The 21,758-nt window shown below is 37.4% G+C and overlaps 1 protein-coding gene across 2 annotated transcripts in view; it reads right to left on the bottom strand.

Moving 5' to 3' along the window:
- Nucleotides 1–2,940: 2,940 nt before the first annotated feature.
- The window catches only part of EEIG2 (EEIG family member 2), a 31,283-nt gene continuing 12,465 nt past the window's right edge, over nt 2,941–21,758 (bottom strand). Inside the window, exons 2-11 of one of the 2 annotated variants that reach the window (XM_075038823.1) lie at nt 17,249–17,369; nt 16,597–16,626; nt 15,972–16,088; nt 14,705–14,751; nt 9,538–9,644; nt 8,498–8,593; nt 6,692–6,875; nt 6,475–6,602; nt 6,004–6,073; nt 2,941–4,417 (exon numbers count right to left, since the gene is read on the bottom strand). In XM_075038823.1, the coding sequence (XP_074894924.1) occupies nt 4,402–4,417; nt 6,004–6,073; nt 6,475–6,602; nt 6,692–6,875; nt 8,498–8,593; nt 9,538–9,644; nt 14,705–14,751; nt 15,972–16,088; nt 16,597–16,626; nt 17,249–17,369 (916 nt within the window). In that variant the 3' untranslated portion in view covers nt 2,941–4,401. Of the gene's footprint in view, nt 4,423–6,003; nt 6,074–6,474; nt 6,603–6,691; nt 6,876–8,497; nt 8,594–9,537; nt 9,645–14,704; nt 14,752–15,971; nt 16,089–16,596; nt 16,627–17,248; nt 17,370–21,758 lie in introns of both variants that reach the window. The other variant, XM_075038822.1, reaches the window with a different exon arrangement.

Genomic DNA, 21,758 nt, shown 5'->3' with positions numbered 1-21,758 from the left:
ATTGTTATGCAAAAGTCCTTTGCATTTTCTTCCTCATTCACAAAACCAAACATGTTGTAATGCAGTCCTGTATGCAGCCAGTTCACTGGGAACATCTCCAAAATAAAATGCACTGCCACTAGCATGTACTCAAATGAGGATACTGGGGAAAGATTAGTAGATCATAAGAGAAGACAATTTAAAAAAAAAAAACAATCCAAAGCTAGTCCTGCATTTACAAGTTCATGAACAATTTTAGTTGTGATCAGGTCAGTGCTTACAACTCTGAACTTGGACAAAGCTTTGCTAGCATGTGCTCAGAGATTTCCCTTCATGTAAAAAAGAAAAAAACCCAACAGTTATTTAATTTCTAGTTTTTAACAAGGAAGCAACAAAATGAAAAGAACCTGTCCCACAAACGTTAACAAATGTATGAAGATGTGTTTACCTTTCCTCTTCTTGTTGGCAGATCCCCCTGCAAGGCGACACAGGGAACTGAAGCACTAATCTGTCACAGAAACTGGTAATGGTGCAACAGGTGGGAAGAGGAGAGCAAGCAAGAATGAGCCATTGGGTGGGAAGAAGACAGAGCTACTTATTTTGCCTCAAGAATTATAGAAAGTAATTTTTTCCCATGCTAATCCTTGTCTCTGTGTTGTTGTTTTCCCATGTCAGAACATCTACAAAATGCACCTAAGTGTTCAGTGACAGCATTCAAAGCTCTGGTACTTCCTATCTCTTCTTTTTTTCCTGTAGTAGTAAAGGAAAATCTTTTCCCATACCACATGGTTTTGCCTTCGTATATTACATATGCATATGCAACAGCGGTGCATAGCCTTATCTTCATTCATGAGATGTTTTCCTTCCAGATTAAAAAAGAACTGTGTCTAAATTACATGTTTTCCTTACAACATATACATCACTAAAACAGTGTGAAAACACAAAAGTAGAAAAAGCAATGCATTTTAAAGAAAAACATCCTAGTGATTATATTTGCAGCTGCTGGTATTCAGTCATGTGACTAGCATCTATGAATGTTTTATGTATATACATGTATACTTTGTATTTCTGAGGGAACTCTCTACTGTGAGGTCCTTGTTTGCTGATGAGATTTGCCTTTCATTCTATAAGGAATCTGTTGATTCATGAAACCAGAAGAGAGACAACAACCCTCAAAAGAAATTGCAGGATATGCTGCTGAAATATAGAAAAAAAATTGTTTTCCTTTTTTAATTGAAAGACAGCCGAGGCTGGAGTTGGTTATACATGGTACAGTTATTTATCTTAATCCTTACTATACAATTCATTGGTTACTGAATTGATCTGAGTGCCTAATAGTTTGTACTCTAATTATGATTATTTTTAATGTAAGAGCAGATACTTACTGCAGAACCAAAAAGCTTGGTTATTTGGAATGCATTGATGAGAAAAGTAATACATACCACAAATAGTTTTGTTAAAAAATAATAAGGTGGTAATTTACAAAGTTATACAAACTGTATGAAAAGTTTTAGTAGTAGTAATTCTTTACAGTCAACTGAGGAGGATTAGTTTTGTCATTTGCATGGTGAGGAGGGACTATATACAGTCCCCTCACTTTCCCCAAATACTGCTCGTTGTGGAGTCTGCTTAATAATTAACCTACAAATATGCCTCACAATTTGAAATTGATTTTTCATTTATGTAAGACTGATACACTACTTTTCCTCTCCAGGAGACAGATGTACTATGTACTACTAATGGTGCCATTAAATACTTTGTGGACTCGAGGTGGAGTTTAATAAGCTGCTGAGGTGAAGTTTGAAAAGCAGTAGAGAAACTGAAATGGACATGAACTTCCAGTTAAGTTTGTAATTTTTGCACTAAGAAAAAGACATAATTGTTTAGAAACAGATTCCAAGCTGAAGACATGAGTTTATTGAATGTCTGAGAGATTTGCATTTAAATACAGTAAAAAAAGACCCCACAACCAAAAAACTCACAAGCCACCAACACATCCTGAATAGTTTACTATATGCGAGTCTCCAGTATTCTTATAACACAGTTTACAAAAAAAAAAAAAAACCACAACCAAAAAACACTACATCTAAATATGAAGGTTATATTCCACTTAAAATATGCACAATTAGAGAATTACTTCATAAAAAGTTGTAAATCAAACTCAGAACAATAAATTACTAGGATACAGTTTTATTAAAAGCTTGATTTCTGTGTAGACTTCCTATTTAAAAGATCTGCTCAGGCAAGAAAATAATTGGTTTCTAGTAAACAAAATATCTATGGCAGTTAGCTGTGTCTTTTAACATAGAATACAAATTTGGGCTATGGAAATTCCCTTAAGAATTACATAAGTAGCTGTACAATGTTTTTTAAAAGTCTGTTTTCCTCAAACTATGCCTATCTTTCCTAGTAAGCTTAAGTAAGCTACCATCTAACTATTACTGGGTTTAATAGATTTGTCAACAAACATAGAAGTGTTAAAGAGTACTGAAAGCAACTAATTTAATCAAATTTCATGCATCTTTTGGCTTGCAGTAGGATTTTTTTTGTACAAATTAGTTATATAACAGGAAAGGAAACTATCATGTTCTGAGAGATAGTTGTATATTGGCAGTTACGTAGGTTCTGTTTAAAATTCCCATGGAGGACAGAAATGGATAATACCGCACTTCTATTAATAGCAGCTAAAATATAGTCTTTGTATTAATTCTTTTACCCATTAAAACACTTTAAAAATATTATAATTAACAGTAGGAAATAAAAGTATTTAAGTACCATAACTGAGAAATAGCTCATATTCATCATATTCAACAACAGTACTCAAGCTTTAAAATCTGAAATGTCCTTAAAAAACAGAAATAGAAATTAGTTTAATAATTCTACTATGGATTTATGGAAAACAAAGCCTGCTTTTCCTAATTTAACCTATTAAATATGGCCTACTTCAATAAAAGGGTGTCAAACATCACTCTGAGCAGAATTTGAAGCATTCAGAGCTTAAAAAAATGGCCACACTATTTGTATTTTTATTTAATCTAAGCCTTACTGATAAACAATACAACTAATCATAACAAAATTAAGGTCATTTGCAGTTTACACTTAAATACAGCAGAGCCCAGCCTGAATGAGAATTGTGTCATCTAACACATCCCTTTAAAAATGGATTCTTTCATAATTCTCAATTTTAAGAGATCTTTCTTGCCTGTCAGGCAAATCACTGTTTGTGCAACTTTAAATACAGTACATTGACCTTAATGTAACAGTAGACAGGTAGTGAAAGAAGTGTTTAACAAATATGTTGCACAGTAAGACGTTTTCAGAGTGCAGAGTTCGTCTACAATAAAGTGCTTCTCTTAATAAGTTATATTGATAATAGTATAGAAGTTTACCTAGTTTTAAGGACTAGGTTGCTTAGTAAATAGGTTAATCTCCCTGTACCTCCCCAGTCCCGCAAGGCACATTCAAAACATGAGCAAAGCACTAACTGTGAAGGATTAAGCTACAATAAAAAGTTCTAAGTGGTAGTAAACTACTGACTAGGTTTGTAAACAGTACCATCCCATTGAATCTCAAGGTTCATGCATTACTGAAGAGAGTTTGTGTGGAAGCAGCTTTTGAACTCCAGATTTAATAATCAAGCTAGCATTCTTCATAATACACTACTATGCCTTAGTATTTTGATGTGGAATCCCACTTCTTTTGTCACTTGCACAAAAACAGATGTCACATTTGATGCATTTAAGCCTCTAGACTTCATTTACAGTTAATACAACTGATTACTGGCTGGTTTAGATCTATTTAGTTGGGTTTTTTTAAAACGCATGTGAAGTTCACCTCTACTGTTCAACCTTACAGTGAAGTTGTGCTCAGTACTCCTAAGAGGTTTTGTTTATGTTAAAACATAGCTGGGCTGTTTTGTGGAGGCCTTAATTTTGACTTGATAGAAGTAATTAGCTTCTGTAAGGCTAAAACAGCAGGTAGAATCAAATTGACTAATTACTTTCTTCAGGTTCATTTAAGACAAACTTTCAGAAGCTTCTTTAGAAAAGAAGTTATGAACAAAGTACATCACCACGCATGATCTCCCGTATAAAATACTGAAATGGGACTCACTTCATCATGCTTCCAAAAAATGTTTCACACAATTTAAAAAGCAAGTAATACCACTAACATCAGGTAGAGCTTACAAAAACAGTCCAAGTGCTCGCACAAGGTATACATAGCTAAACATTGCCTTCATACCACAGAAGATGAAGCTCTATGAGTAAGAGGCATTCCATTACTTTTCAAAAAAAGATCACATTGAGTTCATTTTGGCTTTCACAACCCTTGCAACAGAGCAAAGAAAACCAGAAGTATCAATGCCAGAGCTCCAAGTTTTCCTCGTTTGTCATTCTAGTCTAGCGTTTTATCACCACCTGCTCATATGCTCCAGATCCTACTCTGAAAGAATGTTTGAAAGAAGTTAGTTCAATTCCAATTTAAATGGAAGCTAAACAGCAAGTATCACAGATCAGCAAATTTACTGTTTAAAAAAAAAAACAATCCCCCCGCCCCAAACCCAACAAAAAAACCCCAGCTGAACACCTAGTACCAAAACAGTTAAATGTGAAGGGTAGAAAACATGCATAGTTACCGTGTCACTCAGTAACCTACAGTTTAATGCTTTAAAGCATTTTATGTTTTACTACAGTCAAAATGAAGAATGATAAATAATGTTACTGAAATAGAAGATACTGTTGGACTTCTCTATAGTTCCTTAAATATTACCTTTTGGGTACCCCTCTCACCCCAGCTATATCATATGCAGCTAATACTTTTTATATACATATATATAAAAACAGATAAATGTATCTAAAAACCAGTAAGTGATAGTCATCTTATGTTAAGATACAAGAAAAACGTCTTCCAGTCTTTTGTTCATGCTGAATTGTAAACAAAACTCTCTCATCCCCCACATGACAGATCATAGTGGGTTGTTTTACATGGCAAATTGCAGTACTATGTAAAAAAATCAATAGGGCAAGCTCTTCCTTAATATAATATTCTGCCCGGACTGTTCTGGTAAATGAATTAGGACAGATCTCTATATACTACTGTAGTGTGCTCTGTAACCATACATGTAATCCTAGATAGAAATTAGTGTGCCCAGTTTGCAAATAAACCAATGAATTATCTTTTAACTGACAGTATTGCTTGCTTGTGTAAAATACATTTATTTTATAACTTTCAACACATTATCAGTTGCCTTTATACGTAATTCCAGAAGTACTTGCTGAAATACTGATGCTATGCTAATTTCTTGAGATAAAGAAAAATCTTAAGAGTTACACTGGACTGCAGAATCATGGTATTAGAGCATATTCTTACCTGTTTTTAATGTTTTCTCATCTAAGAAGTCTAATACATTCAGGTCAAGTCATATATCAGAGTATTTGAAGAAGGTTTAGAGAAGAAAAAAATATCTCTGATTCTAAAACAACTACAAGAAGATAATCTGAAACAGATTATCAGAGGAGATAATTTAGGGCTACAAATAGTTGAATGATGAACAAACCATTGAAACAGGAATAGTGTAGCATATGGAAACAGGAGTTGTGAGCAAAACTAAAGTGAAGAAAATTAGGCTTGTTATCAGGAAGACTTAGAAGTTTGATACTGTAAAGATAGATGAGTAAAACACTTAAGACTTTCGTCCAGCTCCAGAGAGTAACATAGCAAGTCTATAGAGCTAAGATTCCAAACTGGTGCCTGTTTCCTGTGTCCATACTGAATCTGAAAACTTTGGAACTAAGACTCTTCAGAACCTCTGAAAATTATAATTCTTATGGCTGACACATCAGTTCTATTTTGGAACTAACCTACGGGTTTTGTTTTAAAACCCGACAGTCTAGCTCTTTTGGTGCTTTTAAATGATAGAGAATAGAAAGATACAAAGATCAAGAATGTATATGCAGGATAATTGCTGTATAAGATGCATTTTTGTTTAGTATTACCTATGGATTAGTTGTTCAGGCTACATACCTGTTAGGTAAATGATGGCTTCCAAAAGAAGTGCTTCCACCAGGGCCCACAAATAATCTTAAACCTTCTTCTAAAAAGCAAGGGAATTAAAATAGGTTAGCTTCCTTTAATGTTGCCCTAGCTAAAACTAAGTCATTTTAAATCTACCAGTTTTACAACTGATACTTTCAGATGCAAATGTTTTAAGTAACGAAGAACAAAACTTCACATGGTATAGGTTGGAGGAACTACCTTCATCATAGATTTGCCCCTGCTCTTTTCTTTTCCGGCTTAAATTAATTCTCTGGAAAAGTTACCTGAGTCATGCAAGGGTCTTTTCAACTTCTGGGAGACAGGATGAAGCAGAAAATGTAGTGATCCATATGCACAGTCCTTATGATTACAAGCAACAGGGACTATGCAGAGAGTAGATTTTCCTAAGGCCTGTAATGTACATCAATTTTCCCTAAGCTTCCTTATTTATCTCCATACCTTCTGCACTTGAGTCTAAACTGAAGTCTTGACTCTGGAGTATTTTTTCAACTATATCATCAGCATCAACTCTGGTAGCATCAACTCTCTTCAGCTGTGACTCCACAGAGTCTTGCTTTACAGGATGTCTGCAAAAAATATATATTTAGAGCTCTTAGAAGTCATATAGTAAATTATATTTTACTTCTGCTACGTAAGGCTTTCAAGTTAAGTGTACCTGCAGAGTTTTTCTGATACATCTTTAACAGATGTATCAATATTAGCTTCAGTTACTTTTGGCTTAGTCTCTTCACATGGCTCTAGAATGCTTCCAATTCCTATTGAGGTACTACCCACCGAGGTGTTTCTTCTGTGGCAGAGTTCAGACAGGCTGGATGATCTAGAGTGACATGTGCTATATCCTGTTGGGAAAGTGCAGGAGAGCTAGGTTAGGTATGTTCTTGACAGCCAAGGTCATTACTTATATTTTACCATCCTGAAAGCAGAATTTGTGTTTTGTCTTCTTATAAAGAGACTTCAAAAGCCCTATGAATGTATGTGCATACACCACCTAGGCCATTCACTTCAGGTTTTGTATTCTAGCACATGCTGTTCTCTTTTTGTTCTAAATAACTCTTGCTTCCTAACAAATATAATGACTTGGTGTCATTACTTCCCCTTCAGCTTTTAGAGCTAAGTCTCCATTTGCAAGTTATTTGTTTTTACACATGGAAGAAGTAAAAATCTCATTCAGATATGTTGCTGGGTGAAAAACTGGCTGGATGGACAAGCCCAGAGGGTTGTGAAATGGGGGTGAATGGGGTGAAATCCAGTTGGCAGCAGGTCACAAGTGGTGTTCCCCAGGGCTCGGTGTTGGGCCCCGTTCTGTTTAATATCTTTATCAATGATTTGGATGAGGGAATTGAGTGCACCCTCAGCAAGTTTGCAGATGACACCAAGTTGGGAGGCAGGGTCCATCTGCTTGAGGGTAGGGAGGCTCTACAGAGGGATCTGGACAGGCTGGATCGATGGGCTGAGGTCAATCGTATGAAGTTCAACAAGGCCAAGTGCTGGGTCTTGCACTTCAGTCACAGCAACCCCATGGAGCGCTACAGGCTTGGGGAAGAGTGGCTGGAAAGCTGCCCGGCAGAGAAAGACCCTGGGGGTGCTGGTTGACAGCCGGCTGGATATCAGCCAGCAGTGTGCCCAGGTGGCCAAGAAGGCCAACGGCATCCTGGTCTGTATCAGAAATAATGTGGCCAGCAGGAGCAGGGAGGTGATTGTTCCCCTGTACTCGGCACTGGTGAGGCCGCACCTCGAGTGCTGTGTTCAGGTTTGGGCCCCTCACTACGGGAAAGACATTGAGGTGCTGGAACGTGTCCAGAGAAGGGCAACCAAGTTGGTGAGGGGCCTGGAGCACAAGTCCTGTGAGGAGTGGCTGAGGGAACTGGGGCTGTTTAGTCTAGAGAAGAGGAGGCTGAGGGGAGACCTTATTGCTCTCTACAACTACCTGAAGGGGGGTTGTAGTGAGGTGGGTGCTGGTCTCTTCTGTCAGGTGGCTGGTGACAGGACGAGAGGAAATGGCCTCAAGTTGCGGCAAGGGAGATTTAGGTTAGATATTAGGAAAAATTTCTTTACTGAGAGGGTTGTCAGACATTGGAATAGGCTGCCCAGGGAAGTGGTGGAGTCACCATCCCTGGAGGTATTCAAAAAGTGCGTAGATGGGGTACTCCATAATATGGTTTAGTGGGCATGGATGATGGTTGGACTCGATGATCTTGAAGGTCTTTTCCAACCTAAATGATTCTATGATTCTATGAATTGGTGGAAGCTAAGGGAAAAAGCTGTCTCACATTCAAACAGATAATTCATTGTGCTTTTAAGAGGAAAATAATGTTACCATCCCCGCACCTGAAACTCCTAGGAAAAAGCTTTCAACTTCAAACCATTTTTTTAAACATATAAAGTATACTTATTTTTTACAGTCTAAAACTGTGAAAGTAAATAAACCCCAACAATTCATAACAAAATTGTTAACAGCTACCTGACAGTTTTGACTGCTGACTTGCATAGCTTGATGTCCTGGAATGTCCACATGCACCAAGTTCATCTGGGACTGAAGCACTCTTTGATGAGACATCTGCAACATGTGCAAGTCAGATACTGTTGCTAAAGCCAGCTTTGTTATTACTTTGCCTGTAATCTTGATTAGATTCAAATGTCAGATTTCCCAGAGGGATTAGGGACTTGACACTGGTTTTCTACAAACCCTTTGAAGATTCAAGTGCTGCAAAAATAGCATGTATGTTAGCAAACATGCATACCTTAAAAAAAAAAAGTTTCTGAGTAAAACAGAGAGTACCATTGGGTTAGAAAGATTTGTATGAAATGTAGTTCTAGATTTGTCTACCCTGTCAATGTTAAAGAGATTACCATGCTTTCCATAGTACCATAGTAGAATGGTGTGCTAGATGTTTTCTGGCTGAAAAAGTAACTGTGGTTAAGACAACTTAAGCTGTGTTTAGGGTGGAAATGACTAAGCTATGTAAGAGCCTGAAGCTTGTTAAAAACAAACAAAAACCCCCACAACCACCCCCAAATTTCAACCCGTAATAAAGTGTTTTAATAGTATTTTTTTTCTAATAGTCTAAATTTCAGAGTAACTACTTCAATTTTAAACAATACTTAGAACTTTTACCACTCAAAATTTACTCAGTTATGCATATTCCTATGATTCATATGTTGAAAATCAAGGGCCAGATTAAATGCTCAGTCAAAATAAAAATCCAAAGCAAATCAAGAAATGTGTCACACAGAAAATGAAAGATTTTAAATGTTAAAAAGAAGGCAGGCTATCAATCCAATTTCTGGTCTTTCTTTCCATTAAATAAACTGTTGCAAAGGTAAAAAAGAGAGATTCTACTGATGTTATCTAGGAGAGTGTGTCTCAAGAAATAATCAAAGAAGGTCCCTTTGTGGGCCAACTGTCAGCATCCCTTTAAGTTTTGAAGCATTTTATGTATCTCCTTGAAGCTATGAAGCCAGTTATAAAAAAATTGAGAAATTAAGAGCATTATTTTATACCTGCCATGCCCAGATGTACTACTTTTAAGTTTTCTCCACCTTTCCTGTCTTCATGCAAAGATTCTGGTTCTCCAACAATTGCTATAGACATTGCTGTGGAAGGAGGCCTGTAAGAAAAAGGTGGTTAAGATTTGCTGTACTTTTGCTGTAATCCCTCCAAATTGATCAGCACATATTTTTCTTTTCAAGTAAATCGGCATAGTTCATGCTATGCTTCAAGTTAATAGGCTTGTAACTTTTTTCTCAAAACATGCTGCCTAGCCCCCTGTTAAGAAGAAAAAAGGGGGGAAAAAAAGGCTATTGCTATTGAGCTTAAGAACATTTTACAAAATCCATCTGCTCAGTCCTTCAGGCTTCTGGGGATCCTTGGAAATGCTTTTACTTTTTTGATGATTGGTGAAGTGTTTATTTTTAAGTTCTAAATTTTTTTTTTTTCAGTGTATGAATCACAGAATAATTTACATGCTAAGAATATATATAATTCAGTACTTCATGGAATACCTGATGAGACAGTAAATTAAAAAAAAACAAAATCCACACAATGACAGTTGGCCTACTTGGATAGTGCACTGTGATGTACTCCTGGCTTTGTTTCATCTCTGTTACAGTACATGAGGAGATTCTGAGCTGATAACCCTCCCGCTCCTAACAAAGGGGCCTATGTTACCATATCCATGTATTCCCCTCTAAATTCTACCTCCTGCAAAATAAAAAAAGCATCACGTACACCATAATTTAAATTTGGCTCAATATTAAAAAAGATTTTAATAAAGCTTAAATGCGTGTTTCAGATTATACCAAGACCCAAAGGGATATATTTTATTAAAATGAATAAAATTCTAAGTTTGTGTTTTGCTAGTGCAAAAGAAACTAATTAGAAAATGACAAAGTGAAAGTAGTCTTCTCTTGCAAGCAAACACAACTAAAATACATTTCAAGATGTTACCTACAGTTTTTTTCATGCTTTGTTATTTTTTACTTTGGGAACAGACTGTTGGTCTGCATACCAATGGATATTTGTTGACATTTTTAGATTTGACATATTCAATAAATTAGTCACTGTCTTTATGTACAGTAACATACCCCTCATGTTACATTTTAAAGTAAAGAGAGTAAGAGAAAAAGCACTTCTAGAAATACAATTCTTGTGTGACTTAACTGCATAACATACTTTTGAAAGCAAGAACTGAATGATTTCAGGGATGTCACCTCAGATCAAACATCAAGCCTTCTAGGCTTCTTCATAAAATATGTAGCTGATCCCAGATTGTGAAATTGGTTTAAGGTTTATTTTTCCTTCTACGAAGGACATCTGGATTAGATAAATTTTTTGTTCTGTTTGTGTTGAAAGCTTACGTTCCAGGAAATGGTTATATCATCATAAGAAAATGCCAAGTCTGAATAATTTCAGTTGGAGATTTTTTTTTAGGGAGCCAGAAAACTATTTAGGTACTAATTTCAACTCCTTCAGTACCAGCCAGTAAAGAACAGAAATACATTGTGTTATTAGTATTCTGGTGGTGCGTTTCTTCCCCCTCTCTGGGCTGATCTACAAACTCAGAAAGTCTCACTAGGCCTTAGGATAAGTGGAATGAGTTGGGCGGTTAAATGTCCCTTGGCTGTACCAGGAACTCTTGCATGGCTAAGACAGTGAGTCATGCTGACTGACCCAAGGACTCCTGCTGCCTGGCAGAGGTGGGGGATGGGAGTAGAGATAATTAGTTCTCTCCTGACAACCTTGAGACATATCTCAGTCCTCTCCTAACTATCTTGGAGCATCCCGTATCTGAATCTTAATTCATTCTCTGACAGCCCTGGAGCCTTCCTTATCTGACTCGTAACTCATGCGTAATGGTACCAGCACAACTGGAATCCCAGTAATTTGTTGATGACAAAAGTCAATCCAAATGTATAAACAGCAGTACTAAGTGGGATGCTTTGAGCTCTCCTGGATCACAGGGGGCTGTGACTGGCATCCCCTCTGAGTGGGATGCCTCTCAGAGCTCGCAGACTTTCCTGTTTGCGAAAATTGGAGGTCTTGTCACTGAAAGCAGACAAGACTTGGGCTGATACTCTCTGCTCCTTCAGGCTCAACCCTTCGCCCATTGAGAAAGATGCCGAAGCATTTGATGTAAGCATTTTCACGGAACTCAAGGGGAATTTTTAACAGGTATACCTCCTTTACTCGCTTATGTACATCTCTTAGTGTCTTTATGCATGTGTGTGTGTACTAACCTGAATATTCTATAGCAAGCATATTACAAATATTGCTTTTCAAATCTATACTTACATTACTGTTGTGAACTTTATTTGACTGTGAATGAATCTCAGGCTACTTTATACTCACAATCTCTTTAGATATAAACTGTTGACAAAGTCTGAGACTAGGAGTCAATCTAGCTGCACCTAGACTCCGACAGGGGTTTAGAAAGCAAGGGGGTCTTCTCTGAACCTCATGATTCAATGGGAGGGTTTCCCCTATCTTTTTATTCCATTAGACATAAACGGTTGCCCAGGTCTGGGACTAGGAGTGGATCCAGCCACACCTAGACTCCAAGAGGAGTTTAGAAAGCAAAGGGGTCTTCTCTGAACCTCGTAACTCAATGGAAGGGTCTTCCCTACCCTTTTTACTTTCCCAATCTCTGTACAAATCATGATAAATCAATTCTAACTTCATATGTTTCTCTTTTGCCCTATTGCATCTTCAGTCTCTGTATACATAATGTTAGTTTGATTCTAACTTAATTTTCCTTTGTGCGTTTCATCCATGTATTAAGTAATAGAGTGAACCTTGCCATTGAATTCTGTGAAGTTGTGCTTTTATATAAATTCCTATTAAATCATTTTTGCTAATACCATTGGAGGTGATTCTTTAAGCAGTCCAAAACACTCTACTTCCTGACAAGTATACAAGACTAATGATCAGTTAGTTGCCTTTGAGAAATTGTTTATTAGTACCAGTGATGTATTTGTTAATAGGTCCGACTCAAAAGTAAATCAAGAGTTGCTAAATAACTAGGGATACAGAAAAGCTTTGCCCAATCAAACAAATTCAGGTAATACCCTCTTACTATTTATTCAGTAAGCACAAGATGAGATTTTACAGTGTTCTATTCTTATTGAAGGTTAGAAGCAGAGAGGATAAAGGGCCATTAGTGGTGTAAGGGGACATTGAAGAGTACCTGTGGTGAATCACCTGAACTAGACTGGTGCAGGCAATGTTCTCAGATCTCCTCAGAAACAATGGTTAGGATACAGCCACAACAGTAATGCACAAAGTCTCTAGTTGCTACAGAAACCAGTTCTCAATTTCTTAATTACACTAGAACCTACCTCAAACCAACTAAAACCTACAAATGAGTTACTTCATACTTGTACCTCAGACTGAGTTAGGTCAGTGCTGCTTTTCTTGGAGCTTCAGCCTCATTTCACTTTAAACGCAATCTTTTTTACTTAATAAAGACTTCAGTATATGTTTACTGCTACAGTTTAAACCTGTATGAGATTATTATCCCTGTTCATTGGATTATTCAGAGGGACATTGATTACCTGCATTAATCTGATAAAAGATGAGTTTAAATTCCATTTATGAGAGTATTTTGAATAGGAAACCTAATCCGTAATGAAGTAGAAGTGTTTTAGTGTAGCAGTTTGTAAGTAAACACTCTATCTTTACAATGGAAAATATCTTTGATCCAGCATAAGGTCTGAAAGTATAAATGAAAGTTGAGAACCTACACAAAAAGTTGAGACTGACATAAAAAGGGTGAAGCTAGCAATTTTTTGCAGATTGTTTTCCTTAAGCTCATTTATTCTTTTCAAGTTACATGGAATACTTGGAACTCTGCCTTAGATTGTTTTTGAAAGGGCTAACATGAGAACAAGCATGTTGTCTCAGACCAAAGGTCTGTCTAGCCTTGTATCCTGTTTCTGTCAGCAGCAAACAACAGATGCCGAGAGAATATGGCACACATAGTAACGCATCTCCTGAATATTCTTCCTGCATCTCCTCATCTGTAAGTTAGGTATTTCTTAAGCCTCATCTGATGTTTTATACTTAATAGCCCTCAGTAATTTTTTTATTCAGGAATCTGACTTAATTCTTTCTTGAGCTTTTATTTTTCACAATGTGTAGTAGCAAGGAGTTCCAGAGCTTGATCACATGTTGTGGGAAGAAAATACGTCCTCTCATTTTGATTCCATCTCCTACTAGTTTCAGTATAACAACATGATGAATGGCTTTCAGGTTATTATAAAATATCTTGTATAATACAAATGACGTGAGAGTTCTTCACTTCCTACTGATCAGGATAATTAAGGCATGGTTAGCAAGATAGTGGTGTTCTCTGGAAATAGGAAGTTTGCCAATTGTACTGATTCAGTTTAGTTATTCATAAAGCTTAGGTGCCTCATAACAAAATGGCTTATTAGTCTAGAAAGAAGGCAACAATTTCATCTCATTCCAGACTAGGTTTTTCCCTAGCACGTGTGATTTTTCTGTTCTGTGGTTAGTTATGGAAGCTAACATGCTCTAGCAAAACTATTACATTTCCTTAACTACACATTAAAGAAAATAAGGCCAAAGGATCCCCAATATATAGCAGTGTATTTTCCTAGCTACCTCCCCCCTCAGATATTACCTCTTGCATCTTTTACTAAGTTGCATAATGTCTTTGCTAACTAAATATCTGTAAGTGCTTTCTCTTGTAATAAGTCATATCACACTTCTGGTTTTTTTGAAAATAAATCTTTTAAAATCACCTGAGACTTGTGAATAAAAGGTGTAACAGCACATTTTCCAAACACAAGTATTAGTCGGGTCACCCCACACCAAGTATATTTATATAAGCTTGCTGCAGGAACAGTTTCCCTTAAGTGTTTCTTTGATTTATTTTTTTTTTTTAATTACAGATGTACAGGCTAGTATTCTTTCCTTAAAAATATACTAAGTATTTAACAGCAAGGAGAACTATGATACTCCTACTGGTATTTTTACCACATTAGCCATTATTCAGCTACCATCCCATTTGTTTGTGGCTTTTTTTTTTTTTTTTTTTGAACATTGTTGCCAGGTTGGAGAGATTCATAAATGCAAATTAGAAGTGTAATTCTGAACATGGAATGTATGACCAAAACACTATCCCACACAGATTTTTCATAAACTTACGTTTTAAAGCATGGGTCTCCAGACATTAGCTGCATGTTGATCAAAACCTACACATTAAGAAAACAAAACCCACTGTAAGAAAAAAAACGGAATTGGTCTGTGATACGTGGTCATGTCACTAAGTTATACTTGCCACAAATCTTACATTTAAGCAAAATAAAATGGCATCATCACATACGCAAATAAACACACTTATGCAAAGAACTACATCTTTTTTCTTAGTACACATGCAAACAACACAGAATAGCATTTAAAGTAACACAGCTGCACATACAAGATTCTGCAAGAGATCAAGAAGAATCATAGAATCATTAATAGTTAAGATGGCTTCAAGGGAAAAATAGGAACAGGAAATCTGAAAGATTAATGAGCAAACAGAATATTGTTTAAAACAGTGCATGCTGAAGTATGTTCTTTGCTGAGAATGTTTAGCAAACTGCTAGCATACAAGAACAGGTTGTGCTAACATCTGAGAGAAAGTAAAAGCACGAAAGGTAAATAATGCCATAGGACAACAATGCATTGAGAAGGCTTGTTAGCGGGGTCAAAGCCATCAATTAAAATTTTTTCTGGAAAAAGTCTATGACTGTCTTAAAGAAATCAGAAAGTGCATGGTTAAATAGTATACTCAATAGTATGAGAAATTAATCCTGGTGTCTTGGTAGGAAAAGAAATTTTTAAAATATTTACTTGTAACATGCTGTATGTAATTATTTTCAAGTTAATGCAGGTTATTGAATTTTTTAAACTCCTTGGACTAATGGGAGAGGACAGGAGGGTAGGTTTCTTCAAACAATGTTCACCAGTTGTTACATTGATTACTATGAAATAGAAAATGGAAAGTTCCAGGAGTCATGGAGGTGTTGAAGCTGGATTATATATAAATAAGCCAATTACGAGATTCACTCTTAGAAAAGCTGCAAGGAAGTTGCCCAGTCTTAAAGATATATTTGCTACATTTATATGAATGTATTAACTTTTTCATCGTGCTTCCCTATTCAATTTTTCATTTCCTGTTAAAATAGGAATACCTTTTCAAAACTTTTATTTTACAGCTATCCATCTCCATTTCAAAGAGTAGGACGAATTCTATTTCTGACTGCATGGATTTTAATGATTCTTTCTAAACAACACTAATGTTTTTACTTTAAATAGCTTTCCTTCTAGAAAGAGGTTCAGCAAATATGTTTTAAATTTCATTAAGTGCTTAATAATACCACTTGTTCTCTGCTTTATTAGTTTAAGTACGATAAAGGAAACAACATACTTTGAGAATGGAGTTATCCTGTCTTGTATTTTTGGTATCATAACCTTCCAGTAAACAGCGACGAGTGGTATTTCCTGATCCAGCAAACTCTGCTAGATTTAAATCTGCAAATCCCAGCTGTTAAGAGAAAATTACAAAGTTAGTAGTAAGCATATTACTAAATGAAGGTACTTGCTACATGCACAATATTGACTGCCACTCAACAGCAGTTTCCCTCAAATATGAATAAGAGGATGCCCATTAAATGGAGTGGCTCAAGGCAAAAAACAGAAAACAAACTTTGAATGTCAAATTCTGCATAGCTCTATTTTCAATTAAAAATTAAAGTCTCAAAACAAAAAAGAACAAGGAGAGTTTATTTTTAAAAGTTAACACATGCAGAAGGGTTTACTTTTATCAACCCTTTCAGCATACTAAATGGAAAGAAAAAAAAATATTCTGGTGGTATAATATTCTTACATACTTATTAAACACACTGATGAAAATTCCAAACCCCTGTGTCACTATAATACATATAATGAAATCATAGGTATTAGAATACTATTCTGGAATTAGTTTAAAAGGGCATAAAATGACAAGAAATACAAGCTAATTCATAGGCAAAATTAGATACATCTCAATTTACCTTTGCATATGCCTTTCCTCCTTTTAACTCCTAGAAAAAAAAAGGAAAAAAACCCACGCCATTAAGCCATTAAAGATACTGACTGAGGCTTTTTGTTTGTTTTGTTTTGTTTTTTCTAGAAAAGCAAATACTAATCTTCATTTTAAAATAGCTCAACACACATTGCTAGGCTGTACTGTTGTCATTTAGAACTTAATAATGTCCTTGGTGCAGGCCAGCAGGAGACTGTCATCTTGCGGAGAGGCAGAAGGGTAAGTGCCTGATGCAGACCAGCACTTGGCCCTTGCAAAGTCTAACCCCAAAGGCAGGAAGTGCTGCATACAAAATTCTGGTACTTAGCACAGTTCAAGGCTTCTAAGTTTACTGCTGCTTACTAGAAGTATCTATCAAGGGGCAATTTTGTAAAGACCAATGAGCAATTCATTTGCTGTCCTACTGAAGTAAGTGTTCTTTTCAATAAGAATGTAAAAAAACATGAATTAGTCAAGCTAAGGTAATTAATAAGATTACTATGGAATTTTGACTAGAAGAATACCTGACATGGTTGCAGCTAAAATTTGCTTTATGAAGTTTATCAGATATTTAAAAATTAAACCAAAAGAAGTGAAGAAAGAGCAGGGAAAGAGGAGAGGAGGGAAAAAGAGCTACTTACCTTCCGTACAGACACCCTGCAAATGCAAGTATCCAGAACTCCCGTTGTGGCACTGGCACTGATTTTACACATAAATAAGAACTTTTTCTTCCAGCGGACACAGTTTGCCTGTACTACCTCCCTGGAAATAGAGAACATATGCTTAGTATCAGTTGCATATATATTCAGGACCATAAAATGCAATAGGACAGCTCAAGAACACAGGTTCCACTGTTTGTAGAGTGGTCACTTCATGTAAAATCTGATCCAAGGCCTGAATAATCATCCTTCATTCTCTTCTTTGTGTAGCAAGAGTAATAACTGTTTCAAACCTTGAACACAATATTAGACCTACAGAAAATTCAACAGCTATGTGTTTTTGCAAATGAATGAGACCGTGATTTCTCCAGTTTGCCTCAGAAGAGTGAAGTCTTCCTGAACATTAGCTCCCAGGCACTGTCGTCCAAGCTGCTGAGCTTTGGAATGTGCTGAAGATACCTTCTTTGACAAGTAGTATTTCAATACACAGAAAGGGAGCATCATACAAGCAGAACTAGATAAATTTGAGGCCTGGAAAAGTTCAAAGGAGATGATATATAATAACCGGATACAAAGTAATGCACCTGGGGCAAACAAGAATTTCAGCTACGTACGGGGACCTTGCCATTTCAGAGCAAAATAAGACAACTAATATCTGAACGGATTTGTTCATTGCAGGAGGATTACAAACTGACAATATGATGCAGCTGAAAAAAAGGCAAAATGTAGGATGCTTTCAGCTATATTAATGTTATTATATAAGGCTCAAACAGAACACATTATTCTGTTTGGGTAACTCTGGCTGAGCAAGAAGACTCCAAAATTAACAGGTACAGGGAGGACAAACGGAAAACTCCTGTATCTTATAAGAAAAAAATTACATATAATAAAAATACACTAGTGATTCAAACACTTCAGAGACCAAATAACTTTAAGTCAAATGAAAAGTGGTTAGGACCAAAATAAGGCATAATCAGACACCCATTTAAAACTGAAAATTACAAGGTCTCAAGCCACAGAGCAAGTTTCTATAACAGCCCTCAAATAAAAGAAGTAGGAGCAAAAAAAATCTTACTGTAATTAAAGACAAGTTTGGCCAGTTTGTCAATAACAGGAGACGTAAGGACTGTGATTCTGAGGGACCTGCCTCAGTGATCAAAAGCTCTTTTCTAGTCCCATGTTTCTAAACTCAGAACGTGGAATGGTCAAGAAACTGATAATTTCTTCTACCACTCTAATCGTTCAAGTACAGTCTTCACATATTAAAGCAATATTTGTCCTTTCCTTTCTCTTCCATTTTTCTAATACATACATTCCTATGTTTTATATCAACTTCTTACAGCAGCTTATTATTGAAGATCCAGTTTGACGTCTTTAACGGAGGTAGTATTCTACAGTTCCACATAAGCTGGAGTCAGTTTATCACACCTGTGGAGAAGTGATGAATTGCAAGGCTTACGCAAAAGCTCCGATTTGCTGTACTGGTGAGACTGCCAGCTACAGCACTCACCGGCACCATGACTTCCTAAGGTAGGAATAAATTAGCCTGCCTAAAACAAGTCAGTTTAATGAGCACAACAGACTAACGGATTCTGATGATACAACACTGAGTCATATTCAAGCATGTGACCTAAAAGGAACAGTCTCTGTACACCATGATCTACCTTCTATCTTTTATGTTTTACATTGTAAACTTTCCTGTGCTTTGGAAAAAAAAAAAAAAATCCCAAACTGCCAGTATATGAGTTGCTTAAATCCAAAATAGAACCAGAATTCAAAAAAGGGAAATTACAAATAGTTACATCCTCTACTGGAAACAGGCTCAGGCAAGAAGTCATCAAGTAGAATACAACCTTAAAGGGGTATTTGATAACTGCTAACATTTGTTGCACTTAGAAGACCTAGGAATAACTATTGTAGCACTTACATGATAGTTGCTCAACTCTCAGGTAAAGAAAATAGTCAACTAGATGCCCACTGTCAAGCAGAACACATCTATCCAAGTGCATAGGTATCTGGGGTCTGCGTATTTGCAAGTTTCACAACACTGTGCTTAAAGATCATGCAACTCCTGGGAACACAGTGGTCCAGCCTTACTGAAATTAAATTAGAAATGAAATCTCCAGAAATTATTTTCTTTAAGTTCTTTTTTTTCTAAGTAACATTTTGAGCTAATCCTAAAAACAAAGACATAAAAGGCCCTCTTCTCTCTTAAAAACACCACCACATCAAGAACTGTTTTACCACAAGCAGGAAAAAAGGATAAAAAACTTTTTCATAAGCTAACTACAAATTTTTGCTTCAGATAAAGAAGGGATATTTATGTCGATACCTTAAGTTATTAAATTCACTGTAGTACTCTGATCCTTCTGTCAACAGTTCTATCAGGATAGATTGAGAATGCTAGAAACTTATGAAACAATACTAACGTCCTCTTGTGAGCACCAGAAGCAACAGGCCTCCATTGATACTGAAAGACAATAGAATTGCTCATGGCCTCAACCCTGCTGGTAGTTATTCTAACTTTCGGGAGCTTGTTAGACTATAAAGAGTGAGCAGGAAGGTGAACTTGAATGCAGATTAACTAAGCAATATGGTTGGTCAAGATTTTCTTTCACTAAAACCATCACATTTTGGCACACTGGTAGTATTCCTCTCAAAAAAACCCCAAACGCATAGACACAAAAAATCCCAGAATCAGATTTTATTTTAGTTTCAGCACAGAGTAAGAATGTCAGTTTTAACACACCACTCTACATTAAAGGGAAAATTAAAAATGCCATTGCCAAACAAAGTGATTGTTGTAGCTGGCTGGCTGTTTTACTGGACTTTAAAGAATTAATGAAATTAAATCTTACCAGAAATATCTAATCAATACTAAAAAGCATGCAATTATACAAACCTTTATTAAGTCTCAAAGAGCAAGAATTCTTACCAGCCCTTTAACTTAACCTCCTCCTGCATTCTATCTTTAATTTCAGATCCAGGCATATCAGCTATGGCCATGTATTGGTTTTGTGTGGGAAGGTTTTGGTAGCGGGGGGGGGGGGGGGGTTGGGGGTGTTACAGGGATGGCTTCTCTAAGAAGCTGCTGGAAGCTTCCCCTGTATCCGACAGAGCCCATACCAGCTGGCTCTGGGACAGACCCACCGCCGGCCAAGGCCGAGCCAATCAGCGATAGTGGTAACGCCTCCGTGATAACATTTTTAAGAAGGAAAAAAAGTTGGGACAGACAGAAACAGCCGCCGGAGAGAGGAGTGAGAACATGTGAGACAAACAACCCTGCGTTGTTTCTCAGTGAAGAAGGAGGGGCAGGAGATGCTCCAGGCACCGGAGCAGAGATTCCCCTGCAGCCTGTGGGGAAGACCCTGGTGAGGCAGGCTGTCCCCCTGCAGCCCAGGGAGGTCCACAGTGGAGCAGATCTCCACCTGCAGCCTGTGGAGGACCCCATGCCGGAGCAGGTGGGTGCCCAAAGGAGGCTGTGACCCTGTGGGAAGCCCGCGCTGGAACAGGCTCCTGGCAGGACCTGCGGATCTGTGGAGAGAGGAGCCCACGGAGCAGGTTTTCTGGCAGGACTTGTGACCCTGTGGGGGACCCGCGCTGGAGCAGTGTGCTCCTGAAGGACTGCACACTGTGGAAAGGACCCATGCTGGAGCAGTTCTTGAAGAACTGCAGCCCGTGGGAAGGACCCACGTTGGAGAATTTTGTGGAGGACTGTCTCCCGTGGGTGGGACCCCACGCTGGAGCAGGGGAAGAGTGTGAGGAGTCCTGCCCCTGAGGAGGATGAAGTGGCAGAAAATAACATGTGATGAAATGACCGTAGACCCCATCCCCGTCCCCCTGTGCCGCTGGTAGGGGCTTGGTGGAGAAATCCAGGAGTGAAGTTGTGCCCAGGAAGAAGGGAGGGGTGAAGGGAAGGTGTTCTGAGATTTGGGTTTATTTCTCATTACCTTACTCTGGTTGATTTGTAATAAATTGTGTTAATTTTCCCCAAGCTGAGTCTGTTTTGCCCATGACAGTAATTGGTGAATGATCTCTCCTGTCCTTATCTCAACCCACAAGCTCTTTGTTATATTTTTCTCTCCCCTGTCCAGCTGAGGAGGGGGGAGTGATAGAACAGCTTTGGTGGGCACCTGGCATCCAGCCAGGGTCAACCCATCACAGGCCATGAATCCACGGGAAGCCTGCATGTACACATTACTATGCATCCAATAATATCTGCAAAACACTTCCAGCCTCAAGTGTCCTTTTGGAAACTAGAAGCAATGTAGATTATCTGCTATTCATTATAAGGCTATAAAACAATGCTACAAGACTGAAAGTGTTCACTTGTCATCCATAAAGGTCAGAAAATCCCTTCTCATAGCACCTGTTCATCACACAAGTAGGACAGTTGTCATCACCCTTACCATCCTTCCCTTATCTCCCAGGATACTATTGGGCCTACCAGTAACAATCACTTCTCCTCCTATTCATCATTTTGCTAAGTTCC

Source organism: Buteo buteo, chromosome 10 (genome assembly GCF_964188355.1).
Source record: "Buteo buteo chromosome 10, bButBut1.hap1.1, whole genome shotgun sequence".
NCBI classification, from domain to species: domain Eukaryota; kingdom Metazoa; phylum Chordata; class Aves; order Accipitriformes; family Accipitridae; genus Buteo; species Buteo buteo.
Note: the sequence above shows the minus strand (reverse complement) of the source record. Positions and strands in the feature narration are given on the sequence as shown.